General features: G+C 42.2%; 1 protein-coding gene across 1 annotated transcript in view; it reads left to right on the top strand.

Annotated features, from left to right (window-relative positions):
- The window catches only part of PLPP4 (phospholipid phosphatase 4), a 361,311-nt gene that overhangs the window by 185,732 nt on the left and 152,926 nt on the right, over window positions 1-22,653 (top strand). Inside the window, exons 2-4 of the mRNA XM_073596234.1 lie at window positions 4,069-4,177; window positions 10,751-10,841; window positions 13,167-13,230. Coding sequence (XP_073452335.1) covers window positions 4,069-4,177; window positions 10,751-10,841; window positions 13,167-13,230 — 264 coding nt within the window. The remainder of the gene's footprint in view (window positions 1-4,068; window positions 4,178-10,750; window positions 10,842-13,166; window positions 13,231-22,653) is intronic.

The following is a 22,653-nucleotide window of genomic DNA, read 5'->3' as shown; positions in this document are numbered from 1 at the left end:
GCTTCCTCCTCCCAGCGTGCCATGAATAGGTTGGCCACACTGGGAGCAAAACGAGCCCCCATCGCTACCCCTGTGTTCTGCAAATAATAATCTTTATTGTGCCAAAAATAGTTATTGGAAAGGCAAAAATTAAGGCTGCTCAACAGAAATTCCTGATGTCGACCCGACAAGGTGGATGAAGAAAGAGCCCATTCAACTGAAGTCATGGCGTCATTATGTCCTATAATAGTATATAATGAACTCGCGTCCGCCGTGACTAATATACTAGATGAGGAACATACAAGTGTATCCAATATCTGTATAATGTGTTTTGTGTCTTTTAAAAAGGTCAGAGTTTTTAACACCAATGGCTGTAGAAAGGAATCTATATATTGACCTAATCTAGCAGAAACAGAATCAATCCTGTTGGCAATTTGCCTCCCCGGAGGGTTGGCACTGTCTTTATGGATTTTCGGGAGAAAATATATAATGGGTGTTCTACAGAACAATGGATCTAGATATGCTGCCTCCTTCTTTGTTAAGATTCTTTGATCCTTCCCATCCTCTATAATTGAATGTAATTCATCCTTAAAAGGTAGCATAGGGTCTTTGTTTAAAATTTTATAGGTATCGCCATCACTCAATAAGCGACTCATTTCCGACTGGTAATATTCTTTACTTAAAACAACCAAACCTCCCCCTTTATCAGCAGGGCGTTTGACAATCTCTTTACGCTTTTCTAGAGATTCCATACCCCGCTTGATATATTGAGGATCTAATATTTTCTTAACTTTAAGTTCCTCCAGATCTTTTGAGACCATATTCTTAAACACCTCCATGAATTTGTTTTCCACATTAAGAGGATTGAAAATCGACTTATTACGTAAACTCGAATGATCACCTCTTGTGGATACTAAACTTTTACATGGGTTAAATAAAAAATATTTTTTCATTTTTTCATATTGAGAGTTGTATTATACTTCTGTAAGCTCACATATGTTTGAAACTTGTTTAAGTTTTTAGTAGGAGCAAACTTTAGGCCTCTATCTAACACTCTTATTTCATCATCATTAAGTGAAAAACCGCTTAGGTTGTATGTTCCTGTTCCTATTGGGGTTTGGGCCTTTTGTAATCGCCTACCCCTCTTCTTCCTCTCTTTCTTTTCATTTTCTTAGGGGGCCGGCACTGGGTGGTGTGTGTGGTGGTGGCTGCCTCCACCACTCTTCTAGATTGGGTTTGTATAATGGTGGGCCTTGCCCCTGTCCCCTGTGCGACCCTAAAAAATCCCCTCCACCAGAGGGGGTTTGATCTGATAGGGGCGCAAACCTATTATGAGTGGGAATAGGTCTATCATGGGAAAAGGGGGTCTCCCTCTATTAGAGTGATCCCCACTATCCCCATATTGTCGTTATCTCTCCAATTATAGGAAGAATTCTGATAGTAAGGAGAAGAGGATTGGTTACCATCCCCAAAAGTAGGTTGTGGATGATTCCCTCCTCTACCTTTTCCCCTTTTGTTCTTTCCCCTTTTATTGTTTCCTCTAAAGAGATTTTCTCTCCTGAGGAAAAAAATATTTTACTTGTTGAGGGAGATCATATTCATGAACCGGGTCCCTGTTGGTATATCATTAATGGTTCTATTAGGAGGAAAATTGATGGTAACATTATTAGTAGAATTGGGGATATTTTGCCATTTAAATATATTCCCTCCACCAAAGTCATTCAGGTCTCTAATGTTTTTTTTTTTTTTCTTATTTCTTATTCTGGATCTATAAATCCCATTTAATGAGCTTATTCTTCTGTTCACCTGATAATGTAAGAAACTCTTCACTCTCTTTAAGGGACTCCAAACTATTGGTAATATCCCTAATTTGAGAGTCAAGAGTCTCCATTTTCCTTTGTTTACGTGTTAAAACAAAATCTTGTAACTCAAAACCTTTCTTAATAAAAAAAAACACTCCATTCAGTCATGGAATCCTCATCCAGAAGGCCATCATTGGGAGGTAAATCCCATCTTAGACGTCTTGGGATAAGTTTAGCTGATAGATGTTGCTCGAAAGACGTTATGTCCCACCAAGTTTTTATCTTTTTTTCAAAAATATGACCCAATTTTTTAAAAGACTGAGACATATCATTAATGGGTTCATTAGATAAATTGCTAGAGAAAACCTCACTAATTTTAATTTCCCGTTTTTCTAAATATTGAAAAACTTCCATTATTGCCGCTAGTTTTAAGAAAAATTGTATAAACAGAAATAAAAAGAGAAAACAAATTAGCGCAATGTGAATAACCTTTTTCTATGGAAGCTGCTCACCCCCCAAGGGCAAAAATATAAAAAGACAGTGCAGCGCTAAAAGAATAAGTCCATAAATCAACAAACAACACAATCTGTGATGTCTTCAGTGATGAGATACAGACAAAGCATGCAGGTGACTTCGTGGGAAAACGGAACCTCCACTAATGATAGAAATGGCAGCCCACCTCACAGAGTGGACCCTTTGATTATAGAGGGTCTGATACACTTTCCCACTGGGGGTATATGATAATGAATCAAAGATGCAGCAAGCCAATCCTGGAACTTCCCCTCTTTGGTCGGTTCAAGATACGAAAGTAAACACTTTCCACTCCAAAGCCGCATGGATCATGCAAATATAAGACAATACATAGTGCTCTCCGCAGGTATAAACTAATTAATTGGAAATAAAACAGAATAAAACTTACAAATATGGCACTTCAACTAAGTGCCTGGTAAAACAGTGTGTGTGTATAACAGAGTCTGAGATGGCCGCGGGTGATGTCACAAGACTTCTGTCCATCCGTACGCGTTACGTCCCAGTGGGCAGGACTTTGTCAGCAAATACGGAAGTGACGTGTACACCCGCTTTAAATAATGTGGAGACGATCACCATGGTTACCGAACGCTGCATTACATGACACAGTGCAGCGTCACATGACACAGCGCAAGGCGGGGAAACTATTTCCATGAGTGAAATCCCAGAAGTGTCCTCGTAGGCTGTTTCAAAGCTAACAGAAGGATGCGGTCATACAGGCACTTCAAATAACACCCCGCTTGATAAAAAACATACACAAAAATTGCATATATAAACAATGGCTAAACAATCCAGTACGTGGCAATGCATTATACCCAATATTTTGATATAAAAATTAAAAAATATAAAAACTTATTTTCGGACAATATCATGAAATCTCACAATTGGAATTCCAATAATAAAATCTATTAAATAAACATGTCTGTTTTTAAAGGCTACAAACAATTTTTCTTTGTTTTCAGCATTTGCAGATTTTGCTGCTCAATTTTGATTTTTTTCTCCTGTTTATACAGTATGTGGATGTTTGGCTTAGGATGTTGCGATGTGTAGTGTTAGAAATAAGAAGGAGTGACAAGAATGGTTATAGGAAAAACTGATAAAGAAAATTTTTTAAAAAATAGGTGTGTGGAGTGTGGGAAGACGAGGGAGTTGAGCTGAGGGGTTCAAAGGAGAATTTGGCTTTAAAGTAGATGCAAACATAGTCACTAAAATATTATATAAACGTCAATGTGTTATTTCAAAAGCAAATTTTTTTCCAATTTGCAGCTTTTGTTAAAATAATGTCTTCTATGGAAACACGTCTTGTTTTGGGGTGACAACGCTTTGCCCTTGTCTCTGAGTTCTTCTCCTGTGCTCTCTTCCAGTCACATGACTGTCTGTCGAAGGTGAAAGGTCCATGCTGATTCTCATTGTGCAGGCACTATCCACCACTGTCAGTGGCTGCAAAAAAAGTTTAAAAAAAGAAGAAACATGTATACAGTATTCTCTAAAAGAAAAAAAGATGGCACTGTTTAAGAAAGGCAGTGCTTTAGCAAATGTCATCCATTTTGGGTTCATATCTACTTTAAAGTGAACCCGTGCTTTAGGAAGATGATGTATGTATCTTGCACTCTTTTCTTGTATTCAGGATAACATTAGGGCACCATAAAGTTTATACTGTGTTTCTATGTCTGGGTTTTGTTTATGGTAATACAGCCCCTATTATTATCTTGCATGAGGAGACTAATAGTTTGCACTCCTTGTTTTATTCTATTTTCAGGTTTACTGAGTTTTTGGACCCCTTTCAGCGGGTTATCCAGCCGGAAGAGATTTGGCTGTACAAGAATCCCCTGGTTCAGTCAGACAACATACCCACCCGCCTCATGTTTGTAAGTAAAATGTTACATTCTATTGCCTTTCTTGGGAGTAGTACCTATTGCTTGCACCCGTTTTACATCTCTTTTAACAAATACTATTCCTTACTTTTTTAGTGGCTTCTAATTTATGGTGTTTTGGCACTCAAACCAGTGTAAGGGAGCCCTTCTGCATTGACCATCAGTGTAAGGAAACCTTTCTTTCACTGACCACCGTTATAAATGGGCCCTTATTCTAATGACTGCTAGTGTAAGGGTGACTTTCTTCCACAGACCATCATTGTAAACGGGTCCTTATTCCACTGACTGCTAGTGTAAGTAAGACCTTTTTCCACTGACCACCATTGTAAGTGGGCCCTTAGGCCACTGGTCACCAGTGCAAGAAAGCTCTTTTTCTACTGACCACCATTGTAAGTGGGGACCTTTCTTCGACTGACATGTAAGAGAGACCTTCTCCAACTGACCACCTGTGTAAGGGAGCCTTTCTCCCACTGACCTCCTGTGTAAGGGAGCCTTTCTCCGCTGACCACCAGTGTAAGGGAGCCCATACCCACTGACAATCAGTGTATGGGAGTCCTTATTCCACTGACTACCATTGTAAGTGGGCCATTATCCCACTGACCACCAATGTAAGGGAGCCCTTCTTCCACTGACCATCAGTTTTAGAGAACCCTTCTCCCACTGATTACTAGTATAAGGGAGCCCTTTTCCCACTGACCACCAGTGTAAGGGAACACTGCTCCCACTGATTACCAGTATAAGGGAGCCATTCTCCCAGTGACCACCAGTGTGAGAGAGTCCTTCTCCCACTGATTACCAGTATAAGGGAGCCCTTCTCCCAGTGACAACCAGTGTAAGGGAGTCCTTCACCCACTGACCAGCGGTATAAGAGGCCCTGTCTCCCAATGACCATAAGTCATTAAAGTGGATGTAAACCCAATTCATAAAATTTGAGCTGGGCACGTATATCTGCAGTGTTTTCTTATCTCAGTTCAAAGCTATATGTCCTGTGGCTTTCTCCTGCTCCGTTCTTCTGTTATCAGCATGATAACTTCTGACAAGTTCTCCGTCAACTGTGATAAAACCAGCCTGAATTTTGTGTTGTGGGAGGTTGCTTTAAATAGATAAGCAGAAAGCTGAACTATTCACAAAACAGCTCTGCAAGTCTCTGCCTGTCTCTGCCTATGTGGAGTGGGGGGGGGGGGTGTGCCTTTCCTCCAATCAGCTGTCTTGGCTGTATGCCCAGACTTCACACTCAGTGCTGAACAGGAAGAGGAAATCTCTAACCTGATGTGCACTTTCTAAAGAATATATAAAGCTGAAGACAGCAGCTATACATGTAAAACTTATGTAGGATGATTTGTTTCCCTGTGTATCATCTTCGGCTGTTCACTTCACTGGGTATATGTGAGGGTTTACATCCACTTTAAGGGGCTATTTTCTTACTGACCACCAGTGTAAAGGTAGTATTTCTACCGCTGTCCACCAATGTAAAATGGTACTAAACTGTTCACTATCTGCATCTTTTTTTCTGGCTATTATAATTTTTTATTAATTTCATTTTAGTTTTTCATATAGAGCAGATGAGTGTTGAAAAATTATCCTCTTTAGTTGTTAAATACTTTAGATTCACGGAACTCTGTTTTGTATATTTACTAACTGATAATGTACTATTAGCTATAGATGGGATCTTTTTACTAGGGGTTTCCCAAGTTCTGAAAATTATTTTAGGGTTCTTCCATTATGGAAATGGCTGATCTAGAGGGATTACATCCCAGACTATTACCATAAGGTACTGAGCAAAATGTGGGCCACTAGAAATAAATTTCCATCTACAAATGTCTCCAAAAATCCAGAAACGAACTGACTTTTGGATCATCGTTCATTTGCCCAACATGTACATCCACTATTTAAAGTATGTCAGAGAAATCGCCACTGCTGACCCTAAGATCCCTTTCACACTGAGGCAGTTTTCAGGCAATTTAGCGCTAGAAATAGCCTCTAAAGCCACGTACACACGGGCAGACTTTTCAACCGGATTGGTCCGATGGAACGAATCCGTCGGACAATCCAGCCGTGTGTGGGCTTCATCGGACCTTCAGTGGACTTTTTCTGTCGAAAATCAGACAGGCTTTAGATTTGGAGCATGTTTCAAATCTTTCCGACTGACTCGAGTCCGGTAGAAAAATCCGTTCGTCTGTATGCTAGTCCGACGGACAAAAAAGGACGCAAGGGCAGCTATTGGCTACTGGCTATGAACTTCCTTATTCTAGTCCCTTCGTACGTCAACACGTTCAAACCAACGGACTTTCGAACGGACTTTAGTCTGTTCATGTGGGGGCAAGTCCGGTCGTTCGAAACTCCGTCGAAAGTCCGTCGGAAAGACCGTCGGACCTTTGATGCTGAAAAGTCCGCTCGTGTGTACGCGGCAATAAAGGCACCTGAAAACTGCCTCCCATTAATTGCAATGAGTGCTTTCACACTCGGGCGGTTCGCTTGTGGGACGTTAGAAAAATTCCTACAAGCAGCATCTTTGGGGCGGTTTGGGAGCACTATAAATAGCGCTCCCAAAACGCCCCTGCCCATTGAAATGAATGGGCAGCACTTCCAAAGCGCCTTAAAAGTGCCTTGAAAGCGCCACAAAACTGGACTTTTCCCCTTTAAAAGATCTGCCCTGCTAGTACCCGTAAAAAAAAAAGTGCTGCAAAAGCACCGCTAAAATCTGCCAAAGCACCGCAAAAATGACCGGCACGTTAGCGCTGTTTTAGCAGTGCTGCAGTGTGAAAGGGGTCTAAGCAGAGCAATGTTATGTCAGCTGTATGAGTAAAGCTACAGTATTAATAAAGTGGCAGCTGTAGGGCACAGTAAATGTTTCTGGTATATTATCAGTTGTGCATTACATTGGAGCTCTCCCTGGTCAGACATGGCCTTAGACATGCAAGCCTATTTGACATACACCAATCATCCAGCATTATGACCACTGACAGGTTAAATGAATAACAATGCTTATCCTGCTACAATGAAATCAGAAAGTCTGTGGGATACATTAGGCAGCAAGTAAACACATCGTCCCTGAAGTTGATATGTTCAAAGCAGAAAAATATAGGCATAGCAGTTTGTTATATATGGGGCTGTGCAGCCTCAGACCTGTCATAGTGCCCATGATGGCCTTTGTTCACAGCCAAAAGTGCCTACAATGGGCACATGAGCATCAGAACTGGACCACGAAGCAATGGAAGAAGGTGTCCTGGTCTGATGAATCACATGTTCTTTTACATCATGTGGATGGCTGGGTGTGTGTGGGTCACTTACTTGGGGAAGCGATAACACCAGGATTCAGTATGGGAAAAAGGTAAGCCAATGGAGGAAGTGTGATGCTTTTGGGCAATGTTCTTCTGGGAAATCTTGGTCTAGTCATTCATGTGGATGTTACGTAACATGTACCACCTACGTAAACATTTTTGCTGACCAAGTACACCCCTTAATGGAAACAGGATAATGTGCCATGTCAGCAAAAATGGTTCAAGAATGGTTTGAGGAATGCAGCAATTTGTTTAAATTGTTGACTTGGCCTTTAAATTCTCCAGACCCAAATGCATCAATTATGGCACTGCTGGGACAGTTAAAGGGCAAAAATTTATAAACCTAGTACAGGACAATTTTATGGTCCAGTTTATTGAGGCCCCAACTAGGAATGAAGCTCTGTTGGACCTGGTAATCTCAAACCATGCAGAGCTTATTACTAATGTGCAGATAAAGGAACACCTGGGTAGCAGTGACCATAACATGATTTCATTTGATGTTAGCTGTAAACAAGAAATACATAAGGGAAAGATAAAAACACTTAACTTCAAGAGAGCAAATTTTCCAAGGATGAGGGCTGCTCTCGAGGACTTAGACTGGGAGGGAATATTGGCAGCGATAAACATAGAACAGAAATGGGAATTCTTCAAAAAGACTGTTTGGGACCTCACTGCAAAGTATATTCCCATGGGCAATAAGTTTAAAAGGCTAAAAAGAAAGCCTATGTGGCTCACGGTCAAAGTTAGAAAAGCTATAAACAATAAGAAAAGAGCTTTTAAAAAATATAAAAATGAAGGAACACTAGTGTCATTTAAATGCTACAAAGAATTTAACAGAATATGTAAAAAGGAAATCAAGGGTGCAAAAATTCAAAATGAACGAGAGATCGCAAAAAATAGTAGGACAAACCCCAAAAAATTCTTCAAATATATTAATAGTAAAAAGGTCAGGTCTGAGCATGTAGGCCCTTTACAAAATAATCTAGAGTGGGTGACTGGGGACAAGGAGAAGGCTAATTTATTAAATACTTTCTTCAGCTCTGTATATACAAAAGAGCATGGGGAAGCTCATGTCCATAAGGGGGGTGGTATTGACACAGCCCCCAATGATCCACAATGGCTCAAAAGGGATATGGTCCAGAAATATTTAGACAGAATAAAGGTGGATAAAGCACCTGGACCTGATGGCATCCACCCACGGATCCTAAAAGAATTGAGCTCTGTAATTTCAAAGCCATTGTATCTAATTTTTAGGGACTCATTAATGACGGGAATAGTACCGCTGGATTGGCGCAGGGCGAACGTGGTGCCTATATTTAAAAAGGGATCAAAGTCTTTACCAAGTAACTATAGACCTGTTAGTTTAACTTCTATAGTCGGGAAGATACTGGAGTGTTTAATAAAAGACCACATAGACGAGTTCTTGCTGGAAAAAAACATTTTAAGCAACAGACAGCATGGGTTCATGAAAGACAGAAGTTGTCAGACAAACCTGATTTCTTTTTATGAAGAGGTAAGTAAAACCTTGGACAGAGGGGTGGCTGTGGACGTGGTTTATTTGGATTTTGCAAAAGCGTTTGATACAGTTCCGCACACACGGCTCATGTGTAAGTTAAAGTCTACAGGCTTGGAAATATCAGTTTGTAAATGGATAGAAAACTGGCTAAAAGACAGAATTCAGAGAGTAGTGGTTAATGATTCTTACTCTGAATGGTCTAAGGTTATCAGTGGTGTACCCCAAGGTTCAGTGCTGGGACCCTTACTCTTTAATATCTTTATAAATGATATTGGATCTGGGATCAAAAGTAACATTTCTGTCTTTGCAGATGACACCAAGCTATGCAGTGGAATAACGTCCTTACAGGATGTCTCCAATTTACAAGCTGACCTCAATGCTCTGTCTAATTGGGCGACTATGTGGCAGATGAGGTTTAATGTTGAGAAATGTAAAGTTATGCACTTGGGGGCTAAGAATATGCATGCATCATACATGCTAGGGGGAGTACAACTGGGGGAATCTGTAGTGGAGAAGGATCTGGGGGTTTTGGTAGATCATAAGCTCAATAATAGCATGCAATGCCAAGCTGCGGTTTCCAAAGCGAGCAAAGTTCTTTCTTGTATTAAGAGAGGTATGGACTCCAGAGAGAGAGATATCATTTTGCCCCTGTTAAAATCATTAGTAAGACCTCATCTGGAATATGCAGTTCAGTTTTGGACACCAGTTCTCAAAAAGGATATCGGGGAACTGGAGAAAGTGCAGAGAAGGGCAACCAAACTGATAAGAGGCATGGGGGAGCTCAGCTATGAGGAAAGATTAGAGGAACTGAATTTGTTCACTCTTGAGAAGAGGAGAATAAGGGGGGATATGATCAACATGTTTAAATATATAAGGGGTCCATATAGTGAACTTGGTGTTGAGTTATTCACTTTACGGTCAACACAGAGGACAAGGGGGCACTCTTTACGACTGGAGGAAAAGAGATTTCATCTCCAAATACGGAAAGGTTTCTTCACAGTAAGAGCTGTGAAAATGTGGAATAGACTCCCTCCAGAGGTGGTTCTGGCCAGCTCAGTAGATTGCTTTAAGAAAGGCCTGGATACTTTCCTAAATGTACATAATATAACTGGGTACTGACATTTATAGGTAAAGTTGATCCAGGGAAAATCCGATTGCCTCTCTGGGATCAGGAAGGAATTTTTTCCCCTGCTGTAGCAAATTGGAGCATGCTCTGCTGGGGTTTTTTGCCTTCCTCTGGATCAACTGTGGGTATAGTATTGGGTATATTGGATTGTACGTTTTTTTTTTTTTTTTTTTTATGGTTGGACTGGATGGACTTGTGTCTTTTTTCAACCTGACTAACTATGTAACTATGTAACTATCTGTGGGATAAGCTGGAAAAACAAGTCCAATCCATGGAGGCCCCACCTCGCAACTTACCAGATCTGCTGCTAACAGCTTGGTGCCAGAAACCACAGCATCACATCTTCAGAGGTCTAGTGGTGTCCATGCCTCAACAGGTTAGGGCTCATTTGGCAGCAAAAGGGGGTCCTACTCAAAATTGGTTGGGTGGTCATAAAGTTATGGCTGATCAGTGTACAGTATACAGTATATCAGTGCTTCTGCTGTCCATGCTACTGAACCTCCCAGACCAAATAATATGTGCCTTATCATTATGTGATGTCACTGTGTCATAGCAAGCTGAACATTGTTTTTTACATCAAAATAGCCACCGGCAATGAATATAGGTTCTCATTATACATTTTGTTTCTCCTTTGTTTCCAACAGGCCATATCATTCCTAACACCCCTGGCTGTGATTTTTGTAGTGAAAATCATCCAACGGACAGATAGAACAGACATAAAGGAAGCCTGTCTCGGTAAGCAGATGTTCCATATAACTGATAACTGGCTAATGGAAGTGAGCTGTGAATACTAAATGTTTTGCTCCGAAATGGTAAATTACACAATTATTATTATTATATCAAGTGACACAGTGCCTGGTTATATATTCCACTCACTGTATGATATTTGTCAGTGAAGTGAAGCCAGGAACAAGTTAATACAAAGTCACAATAGCAAAGATGAATTTATATACACAGAAATAGAATTATAATATTATTGCACTGTGTAGCTGTTTTTTTCTATGAAAGAGAATGTATTATGTTTGTAGATATTTTCTTTATTATGTTCAGGATTAAAATGTAAAATACTTGCTTCATTGTTTTAGTTTAATATGAACAATTGCACATTAGCATTATGTAGCGCTATTCCTATAGGAGCCGCTGGAATATTGCCCAGGTCTTCCCCAGATGTTTTACCCAGGAGCCAAGCAGCCAGGCTCAGTCACACATTTCTTCAATAACCAGTCTAGGGGGTGTTGTTTTTACCCCCCCAATCTGAGCATGAAGCCCTCCCCGAACCATACCAGGCCACATACCCTCAATATTGAGGGGGGGGGTGCTTTGGCCCCCCCCCATTTCAAATCACCTTGCCCCCCAGTTGAAGGAGACAAGGGCCTCTTTTCCACAACCCTGGCCGGTGGTTGTGGGCATCTGCAGGCAGCTGACTTATCGGAATCTGGAAGCCAAGTGCCCCTACTCATTCACCAAAAAAAAGTGTCAAAAATAAATAAAAACACAGAAACTGTTTTTGACGATTCTTTTATTAAAAAAACAAGAATAATGTCCCACAAGTGTAGATCCACCATCAATCAGGACCCCCGCTGCCACTGCCGACCCGAAGAAAAAAAGAAAAAAAAAGCCCCTCTTGAACCGAAGGCTCCTGTCGTCTGCCAACTCTGCAATCTGACAGTTTTTTAAATAGCTACATCACCAGGTGACCCTGCCCCCTGTGACATCACCAACCCAGCATGCACCCATTGATGACATCACAAAGGGGCGGTGCCACCCAGTGATGTCGACGGGTGACCCTGCCCCTTAGCTATTTACTAACTGTCAGGCAGTGGAGCCTTCGATGCTAGCAGAGCTTTTTTTTTCAGGTTGGCAGTTGCATTGTGATTGATGATGGATCTTCACCGGGGGGACATTGTTTTGGTTTTTTTAATAAAGGAATTGTCAAAAACTGTCCATGTGTTTTTGTTTCTTTTTGACATTTTTTTGGTGAATGAGTAGGAGTACAATGTACCCCATACTCATTCACAGAGGAGGGGGCTGGGATTTGGGGGCCCCCTTGTTAAGTTGGTGCTTCCAAATCTAGATAAGCCCCCTGCCCAAAGACCCCCACAACCACTGGCCGGGGTTGTGGGGAAGAGGCCCCTGTCCCCATCAACATGGCTCTTGCCTCCCCTGCCCCAAAGCACCCCCCATGTTGAGGGCATATGGCTTGGTATGGTTCAGGAGGGGGGGTGAGCTTACTCCTCCCCCACTTTCCTGCCCCCCCCAGCTGCATGCTCAGGTAAGAGTCTGGTATGGATTTTGGGGGGACCCATGCCATTTTATTTTTTACATTTTGGCGTGGGGGTTCCCCTCAAAATCCATACTTGACCCAAAAGGGCCTGATATGGATTGGGGGGCTCCCACATTTTTTTTTTTTTATTGAATTCATGTTCAAAACAGATGAGATGTGCAATTCAGAAGACAATGTGTTCCCATAGAAGACAATGAGCCTGAAATTCGCAGCTGAATCGTACCGCAGTGCTCAGAAAATGCACAGGACTCTTTTTGAATTTGCAGAGAAATCACACTGCCACTGCAACACATATATGTTGACCGGTTCCATAGAAAGCCGTTTGTTTCACGTCATGTGAATCGGATGTGGCACAAAATGCTTCCAATTATATGTGCACAGAGTTAATTAGGCCTTGCGGCCGCCAAATTTACCTAATTAAGGAGCCTTATCTGCTCCTAAATAGTCAGGACAGCTCAGTTTACTGCCAATGTCCCAGAGACAAGAACATACATATATACTGTGGCTGGGGTGGGACAAATTTAGATTTCAGTCTTGCCTGCCACTGGACACAGGGATTACTTTAGAGACCAACATAAGTACTTGAAAATGCCAATTGCGCAGTTGTTACCTTTAAAAACATTTTCATCCAGGTCAAATTCACCATCATAATCAATTTTTATATTTTTATATGGGTAAAGTATAAAAAAAAAAAACGATCTGTTATTTATACAGCTAGGACATTTGATAAATGTTTAACATAGTAATTGTGTGGCCTTGTGTTACATCTCATACAGCTGTCTCCCTGGCCCTGGCATTGAACGGAGTGTGCACTAACACAATCAAGCTCATAGTAGGAAGGTAAGCTTTTTACATTATATGCAATGTATATGTCAGACACTAACCTAGAATCCAGTCAACAACAAAATCTCAGGAAGCATCTAAACTTACTACAGTACTTTGATATTTAACAACGTTCAACAAAGCTTTTCTCTAATTTTCATAATAATGCTAAAAGCCCAACTCCAAGCACTACTTTTCTTCTGGATACAGTGGGAAAGGGTTACATCCAGGGACGGCCTGCCAATTAAGGGGGGTTTGAAGCACGTGATTAGAGCCAGAGGCTCTAATAGGCTTCAAGATAGGGTGGGCTCGGGGCGCAGAGCACTGCAAACCAAGCCCACCTAGGTGTGTGACAAAAGCAAATGAATATTCGCCATTTTCACATTGAATCTCCTCCCCGCCAATCAGGAGGCGGGTCTAAGACCCGTTTACCGATTGGCCGAAAGTAGACGCATTCCAATTGGCCACCGAGGAGGAGACGGAAGCATCTGGAAGCCACTGAGCAGGGGAAGGGATAGCCGCCTGTTATGCCCGCCACCCATGATGCCCACGGAGTTGAGAAGGGGAAGCCATGCGTGATGCCTGCCGCCTGTAATGCCCACGGAGGAGAGAAGGGGAAGTTGCCTGTGATGCCCGCCGCCCGTGATGCCCTCCATCCGTGAAGCCTGCCGCCCGTGAAGCCTAACATAGATGGGGTAAGTGTTCAGGAATCAAACGGGACAGTGGGGGGGTGGCTGTGTGGCTGTGGGTGCACTGTTTGCCGCCCCCCCCCCCCCCCCCCAAAAAAAAAATTACCACCAGCCACCACTGGTTACATCATCTTTTTATTTTTGTCTGTGTACCCTTTACGTAGATTTTCCTTCACACCTTATACTAGTAACACCCTGTTAAAACCATGGAGTACAGGATGCCACAGGAACAGGAAATGAAGAGAAATTTCTCCAGTAGTGACATACCTAGCGATAGAAATTTGACCAGTTCTAACCTTTCCTACACAAACCAACATTGCTGGAGTTAAGCTTTAAAGTTGAACTCTACGCAAATATATACGAGACAAATGAATGCAACTTTGTAATCATTATTACATTATTAAATGTATTCTTTACATTCAGGTCATGTAAATACCTGGGCTTGAGCTCCTGTAAGATGCAAAGATTAGATGTAGAATCAGTTCAAGCAGCCAATTAGTTCAGCATAGTGACAGAGAGACAGGCTGCTCACTACTTTTCTTTGCACTGTCCAGTCTCAGAGTGGGGTGGGTTTAAGAAGACCTCAGCTCAGAGGAAGTGGGTGTATAATGATGCTGGCCGTCAGACTAAGGACAGTGGCATAAATATATACTTCGGGGGGGACATCTCTGGGTTAAAGCTAAATATTGCAGCAAAAAAGTCTGTTTTATTATTTTAACATTTAATGGTACTCCTGTCCTCTGAATCCCTGGGCAGGCACATACGGCTCGTATGTGAATGAAGCCTTAGTGCCAGAGCTTCTTGTTCTGATACTGTCCCCTAACCATCTCAGCATATTGAAAGGTATGTTGCATCCTGTCTTTTTCTCTGCTTTGTGTTTGTTTCTGTATGTAATAAACAGATTTTTTTGTACAGGAAAAAAAAAGAATCATGAACATTTTTTTTTTTAATCAGACAAGTGTGCAGGTGCAGTCATTATGGCTCCTGCTGTTTAGTAGGACATCACTGTGCTGCAGATCCTGACAAAAGAGACAATCTGACCAATTATGTCTCAAAGAGAGGAAAAAAAATATGACATTTGGTTTTCACTGTCAGATTTCCACCTGCATAATGCAATATAAAAACTTTTATGACAGTTCTTTCCAACTTTCTCTTTCTTATGATTTTTTTTTTGTCACTTTCACTCTCTCTCATGACCCTAATTTCCTTTGTATTCCTCTTAAAGGGGTTGTAAAGGTTCACGTTTTTTCACCTTAATGCATCCTATGCATTAAGGTGAAAAAACATCCAACAATGCCCCCCAGCCCCCCCCCCCCCCGTTTTACTTATCTGACCCCTCGAAAGTCCCGCGCTCGCTCCCGACATCCTCTTCGTCACTCAGCCTGGCCGTTGATTGGCTAGAGTGGATGGATTGAAAGCAGCGCAGCCATTGGCTCGCGCTGCTGTCTATCACATCTAATGAAGCGACGCACCGGGGGCGGGGCCGAGTGATAAATATAGCCGCCGGTGTTCTGCCGAGAAAGTTCCCCTCGGCGGATAAGGACCCCCCTCTACTGCACAGGCGCAGCGCTTGCGCAGTAGGAACAACAAGGGAGCCGCCGAAAAGAGCCAAAGCTGAACACCTGAGTCAGCTGTACATGGCGCCTGCGTGCGAAGACTATTTTAATAAAAAAGAGTTTGTAACAGGCCCCTCGCGGGCTCGCTACGCTCTCCACGCTTCGGGCACGGCCTCGCTGCGCTCGGCATATTATTATTCTAACTCTATGTCCACTTGGATGGTGGGGCTTTAACGTGGACAAAGGGTAGAATGTAGTGTGCAGGCGCCGTGTACAGCTGACTCAGGTGTTCAGCTTGGGCTCTTTTCGGCGGCTCCCTTGTTGTTTCTTCTGCGCAAGGGCCTTGTGCCTGCGCAGTAGAGGGGGGGTCCTTATCCACCGGGGAACTTTCTCGGCAAGACACCGGCTGTATCACGGGAGCGCGCCCGCAAGAACTAAACACCATGCGAGAGAGCTCGCATGAAGGTGTTTAGTTCTTGCAGGGAGGAGCTGAGACAGCCGCCGAGGGTCCCCAGAAGACCAAGTTCAGGGCCACTCTGTGCAAAACGAGCTGCACAGTGGAGGTAAGTATAACATGTTTGTTATTTAAAAAAAAAAAAAAAAAAAAAACCTTTACAACCCCTTTAATTACCACACAGTGTATATGTATGAATTGGATGAAACACTTGCTTTATTGCAAGTACATTTGTTTTATGAAATTTGGGAGTGCAAATTTTCTTACCTACATACGTGTTATTCTGGAAGCCACACAGTGATGTGTAAAGTTGATTTACTAAAGATAAATAGACTGTTCACGGTGCAAGATCATTTTCACTTAACTTAGTGAGTGTGATGAAAATACACTTTGCAAAGAATACCCAACCCCATGCAACAGAAATGAAGACAACTGTATTTTTGCTTGCACATGAATTGATAATTAAAGTCAGCAGAGCTTCACCTCATCCACTAAGCTCTGGGAAAAGTTCCCTGGCAAAGTGAAAAAACGTATTTGCCTCTAGTAAATCAACTCTACTGAGAGAGCGTTCTATGTCTCTTCAGTAATGTATCCTTCAACCCCTATATTACTCCTGTTTCCTGTAGTGATGTGATATTTGGAGGACAGGGCCCCAGCATGTGGAGGGGGACACAGGTATGCAAATGCTAAAGAGTCTCTTACAGGCTCCAACGATAGATAGGATAAAAGGTAGGCAACATGGGCTGCCATAGTGGTAAGCATAACAACTTTCCTAGTTTACAGAACAGACGTTTACATTTTTTTAAGCAACCAACGGGGCCACTTTTAAAAGTATGCACTTAAAACACATTTATCCTTTTAAAAGGCAAGGGACTTGTAATATGTGCCATCAGTACAGTCCATGTTTAACTGATATACTAGATATAAAAATGGAAACTGAGCGCCACACCACTGCTAAAAGGTCCAGATATGACTTTATTTCAATAATAGTCAGTTCATAGCCATAGCGTTAGGGGCTTCAAAAAATGTCCCCTTTATTAGGGCTTGATTGGAAACACTGTGAATAGACTAGAAGTAAACTGGACCTTTAACCACTTCCATACAGCGCAAATGCCAGCACTCCTCTCCTACATGTAAAAATCATATTTTTTTGCTAGAAAATTACTCAGAAACTCCAAACATTATATATATATATCTATAGATATAGATATAGATCTATATATATTGTTTTTAGCAGAGACCCTAGGGAATACAATGGCGGTCATTGCAACTTTTTATATCACATGGTATTTGCGCAGCAATTTTTCTAACGTGATTTTTTTTGGAAAAAAAAACTTTCATGAATATATAAAAAAAAGTAAAGTTAGCCCAATTTTTTTGTATAATGTCACAGATGCTGTTACGCCGAGTAAATAGATACCACACTTGTCACGCTTTAAAATTGTGCACACTCGTAGAATGGCGCCAAACTTCGCTATTTAAAAAGGCAACACTTCAAATTTTTTACAGCTTACCTGTTTAAAGTTACAGAGGAGGTCTTGGGCTAAAATTATTGCTCTCGATCTAGCGCTTGTGGTGATACCTCACATGTGTGGTTTGAACGTAATTTACATATGCGGCCACGACCTATGTATGCGTTTGCTTCTGCTTTAATTTTTACACTTTTTTATTTTAATTTAATTTTAATTTTTTTACACTTTCCCTTTAAAAAACATTTTTTTGATCACTTTTATTCCTATTACAAGGAATGTAAACATCCCTTGTAATAGGAATAGGGCATGACAGGTCCTCTTTATGGAGAGGACCTGTCATCTCTCCTCCAGGTTGGAAAGCCTGAGATAAAAAAAAATTAATAAATAAACGATCTCAGGCCTTCCAGCCAAGTCCCCGGCATTGTTTACTTCCACCAGCCCGGTTGTGACATCATAACATTGCGCCCGGGCCTCCGAGAGTCAAGCTACTTTCACACGGGGGCGCGTTAGCAGTAAAGCGCCGTTAGTTTTACCGTCATTTTAGCGGCGCTTTTCAGCTGATAGCGGGGTGCTTTAAACCCCAACTAGCAGCTGAAGAAAGGGTTAAAAGCGCCATGTTGTGGCGCTGCCAAAGCACTGCCCATTCATTTCAATGGGCAGGGCGTTTTGGGAGCGGTGTCCCAGACCGCCCCAGAGATGTTGCTTGCAGCACCTTTTTCCTGTCCTGCAAGCGCACCACCCCAGTGTGAAAGCTCTAGGGCTTTCACACTGGGGAGGCATGAGAGGTGCTTTTCAGGCACTTTACAAGTGCTATTTTTAGTGCTAAAATGCCTGAAATATGCCTCAGTGTGAAAGGTGTCTTATAGAGACTGCCAGGGACCATCTGACCCTCGGTTTTCTCTATGGCTAACTTCCGGCTCCGGCGGATTCCTTCTCTGGCTTGCCAACCGCATGGGCGAGCCGGTAGAAGCACCGGAGAACGGCGCGAGGGGGGACATCCCCTCCCGCCGCCTGTAAGAATGATCAAGCGGCAGCCACTATGATTGTTCTTACGGTGCAGGGAGTCGCCAGCTAAGAAAAATGATATCTGAATGATGCTTGCAGCTGCAGTCATCATTCAGATAGCCCCACTGAAAGCCTAGGATATCATATGACATACTGCGGTATGGAAGTAGCTAACATTATTTCTTTCAATGAAGAAGTGGGCTTTTTTGGACCCCCAAAAACTGTTAGACACTTTTTGGATTGTCCCCCTGACTTTTATTGGAAAGAGTTGTATCTGGACTTCTTAGCAGTGGTGTGGCATTTCAATTTCCATTTTTGTTACATTACACTATAAACCAGGCATATGCAATTAGCGGACCTCCAGCTGTTGCACAACTACAAGTCCCATGAGGCACAGCAAGACTCTGACAGCCACAAGCATGACACTCAGAGGCAGAGGCATGATGGGGACTTGTAGTTTTATAATAGCAGGAGGTCCGCTAATTGCATATCCCTGCTATAAACCAGAGAGACAATGGAGATCATCTGGGGTGTAGAAGTCACCAGTCTGGGATTAAGATTATTTGCATCAACTGCAATACTTCAAGATATTAATAGTAATAACCATAAGATAACCTTACGAGTCCAGTGCTATTTTTACACTTTCCTCAATTATATCAGATATGAAGTCCTGTTCATAATAGCTTACTGTCTAATGGGAAGGTTCATTCCTTAGTAGAGCTGTGATCTATTGGAGCAAACAACACTTACCTCATTATCCTGAAATAAAGCGTTTTTCTAAATGTTCTAGCAGCCCAATAAAAAGATATCTTGAAGGGCTGGGGACAACTTACAAACTGGCAGCTGAAGTAGATTCTGGATCTTTGTATAAGTTTTGCTTTGTGGCGTTTCCGTGGTAACAAGCCATTAATTATAAAGTCACCTATAGCATCTAACCCACTGACCTCTAAGCTGCTGATTTATATAAAAATGGAGTAAAAGAAAAGGCTTGGCCATAGCAACCAAGAATACGATTCCAATTATCATTTTCCAGGACAGCTTAGAATCATATTGTTTGCCAAGCTCAGCATAGTTGTGTTTTATCTCCTTCGTAGTGTAGCACTCACCCCCACAGGAACCACTAGTGATGATAGGTTCTGTGTTCTGCCACGACTCCTAAAGCTGCTTGGTCCCCACTGAAACATCTGGTTGTAGGTTGGAGGCTGCTCACACCTGAATAACTTAGTGTAAGTATGCTATCACTCTGTACAGTACACAGAAAATAGGCCAAGCAACTGGAGATAGATCAAATGAATGTATTAAAGCAATGCAGTTAAACAATGCATAAATCAATGCACAGGTAGTCAAACAGGTTTAAAGATGCTATACTAGATAAATGAGCACTGACCTATAAATTGGCAACACATTTAACTGTAGCAACGTTAAACTAAATTATGACAGGTGCAAACAGGGTTAAAGTATTGGCATCAACTAATCCAAGAAAATAAAGGTCCTGGTGTGCACACTATGCATACAGTCCCATTGGGCGTATGTATTCCTAAATAAGAGGTACCCCTGCATGTGAATGCAGAGTACCTGGTGCCTAATTGTCAGTGTTGGCCAGCTTTTGTTGGGGCCTCTCTGTAGGTGGTGTAGCTGTCCCTTTAGGAGTATGCAGCGGATGGATAGTGGACTGCATTACCTGTGTGTCAGGGCTGGGCTCTTGCTATTTACTAGCTATTAATGGTTCCTGACACTGTGTCAGTTTTGAGATAAGCAGGGATGTTTAGCTCACCCCTCCTGGGACACAGGGATCCGATCCAGATCACTTGAAGGCCTGCAGTCCTCTGAAGTCAGGTCCACAAGGCTCAGTGTCTCTTTTCAGATTCTCACAAGGCTCACAAGTCTTAGCCCTCTCCTCCCTCTCTTTTGGAAGTAGGCAGGCAGGCACACGCAGCAGGTCCTCTCTTTTAAGCTCCCTGCATTAGGCTCAATGTGACCGTTGATCTGGTACAGCTGTGGCAAGTCCAACAACAGGTCCGCTCAGCTTGGCTTCCCCTTAGCAAAACACCTTGATCTCTCCAGAATGCCTGTGAAAACTCCCCTGTCTCTCCTCCTCTGTGTGCAGGGATTTATGTCCCTTATAGTCCAAGCCCCCATTTCTTCCCATTGTGCAGCACTCTTAAGGGAACTACAAGTCGCATTGTCCTTTGCAGGAGACATCATCCTTCTCCCCAAGGGGAGGGGGGGGGGGAAGCGCTCAGCAAAGCCTCTTCTCACACAGAGCCCACTCCTGTCACTGCTCACAGCAGGGTGGGGGTGAGCAGATGAGCAGGGGATCACAGCCCTCTGCACCCAGCTACATTAGATTTCTTAAGGACATACAATTTCATAAAACATTTATTGCATCAAAATAAACAAGAATAAAACCAAATCCAATCACTGTTGAAACTAAAGCCTCGTACACACGATCGGAATTGTGTGATGACAGGCTGTTGGCGGAAAATCCATTTGTACGCTCCATCGGACAATTGTTGTCGGATTTTCCACGGACAAATGTTGGATGGCAGGCTTTAAAATTTTCCGCAGGCAAATGTCTGTTGTCGGATTTTCCGAGCGTGTGTACACAGGTCCATCGGACAAAAGTCCACAGTACAAACACACATGCTCGGAGGCAAGGACGAGCCAGAAGCGATCGGTCTTGTAATCTAGCGTTCGTAACAGAGAATTAACATTCGTGACGCTGCAAATTACAAAATCCTGAAATGCAGCGCACAATTCTCTTCTACTTTAATGGGATAATAATGAAGCTGCTTTGCTGGTGATACCGATGGAGTTATTGCAAACACATTTTAAAAGGCTTTTTTTTTCTAGTGATATCAAGAATAATATTATTATGCTTGTTATTTTTTTTTTTTGGTGCAAGCTACCACAACACCATTATCCCGTAGTTTTTAAGATCAAAGATACAACTATATTGGTGTCCCTTGTTAGATTTACCTTGTATTTTGTAAAATGTAACTGCCTACTCTCAAACTGTCATTTGAAGTAAAACACATAGCCAAGTATCAATCTCCACAATTAATACAATTAGACATGCTATCTGCCAATAGAACTTAACCAAGAAGTGCATTCTATGCATCCAAAAAATATAGAAAATATACCAAATCAAATCATTATTATTCAACCAAAAAATAAAATAAAAGCCTCATGCATGTGTCCTGCTTCTTAATATAGGGGGTCAACAATGCCAAGAGTTGGTGAAAGCAGGGGTCCGTCATCCGGAGATAATTCCGAAAATCATCCGGATTATTCTCCTGGAGCTCCCGCAGCAAAGGCATATGACATAATTGATCACCATTAATAAAGCAACCAATTTTTGGTCCAAGAAATCCTCCTCCTCTTGTTCCTGAACTGGACTTGGGTCAAAGCAATAATTCCAAGGCCAATAATAAATAACACGCTATCTCCTCCAATTCTGCAACATGTCTGGTTGACGAACGGCCGCTCAGAAACTACCTGAAAAGCGCGAAATGAAAAGCGCGAAATGAAAAGAGCGAATCAACACTCACCAAACTTCTACTAACACGAAATTAGCAGAAGGAGCCCAAAGGGTGGTGCTAAAGGGCTGAAAAACCACGTAGTACGTCACTACGTTCGTGTTTGTTGGCCGACAATTCCTTGCTGTTTGTATGCAAGACAAGTTCCCAGCCAACTCCCTTCGAACAAAATCCAATCGTGTGTATGAGGCTTAAGGTGCCATATTGGATACATAATATGGTATATATAATATTTTAATTTTATGTGAAGTCCAGTGTGCTGGTTTCTTTTTGTCTTATATGCAGACCTGGGATCTCAGGTGAAAAGATATTACTCAATATAATCAGATGAATGCAGCTTATGTAGGACCCATTAAGACTAAAATCACATATCATCGCTGCTCTGTGCATCAGTACACTGTACAGGGCCATGACATCTTCCATTCACTGTCTTTTCTCAGTCTTCCAGCTTTAGCAGTGTTGGGCATCCAATGACCCTGAAGACTGAAGATATCTTGTCAGCAAAGAAGAGGTACCGAGGGCACAGCTCTACAGTGGTGTGAACTGGCCACCCCGGAGACAAGCCATATTGCCTTGTCTTGAGGTGGGGGTGCGGTGGGACTGCACTGAAATAGCCCTGCAATGCAGTTCCCATCACACCTATTATGAATGTACCCTGAGGAAAAATATTGTTGCCAGCACTGCTTTTTTTATTTCTTAAAAATAAAACCCTGCAAGAATAAGGCT

The sequence above is a fragment of the Aquarana catesbeiana genome, linkage group LG08, assembly GCF_042186555.1.
Source record: "Aquarana catesbeiana isolate 2022-GZ linkage group LG08, ASM4218655v1, whole genome shotgun sequence".
NCBI classification, from domain to species: Eukaryota; Metazoa; Chordata; class Amphibia; order Anura; family Ranidae; genus Aquarana; species Aquarana catesbeiana.
This window is presented reverse-complemented; position numbering and strand designations above follow the sequence as displayed.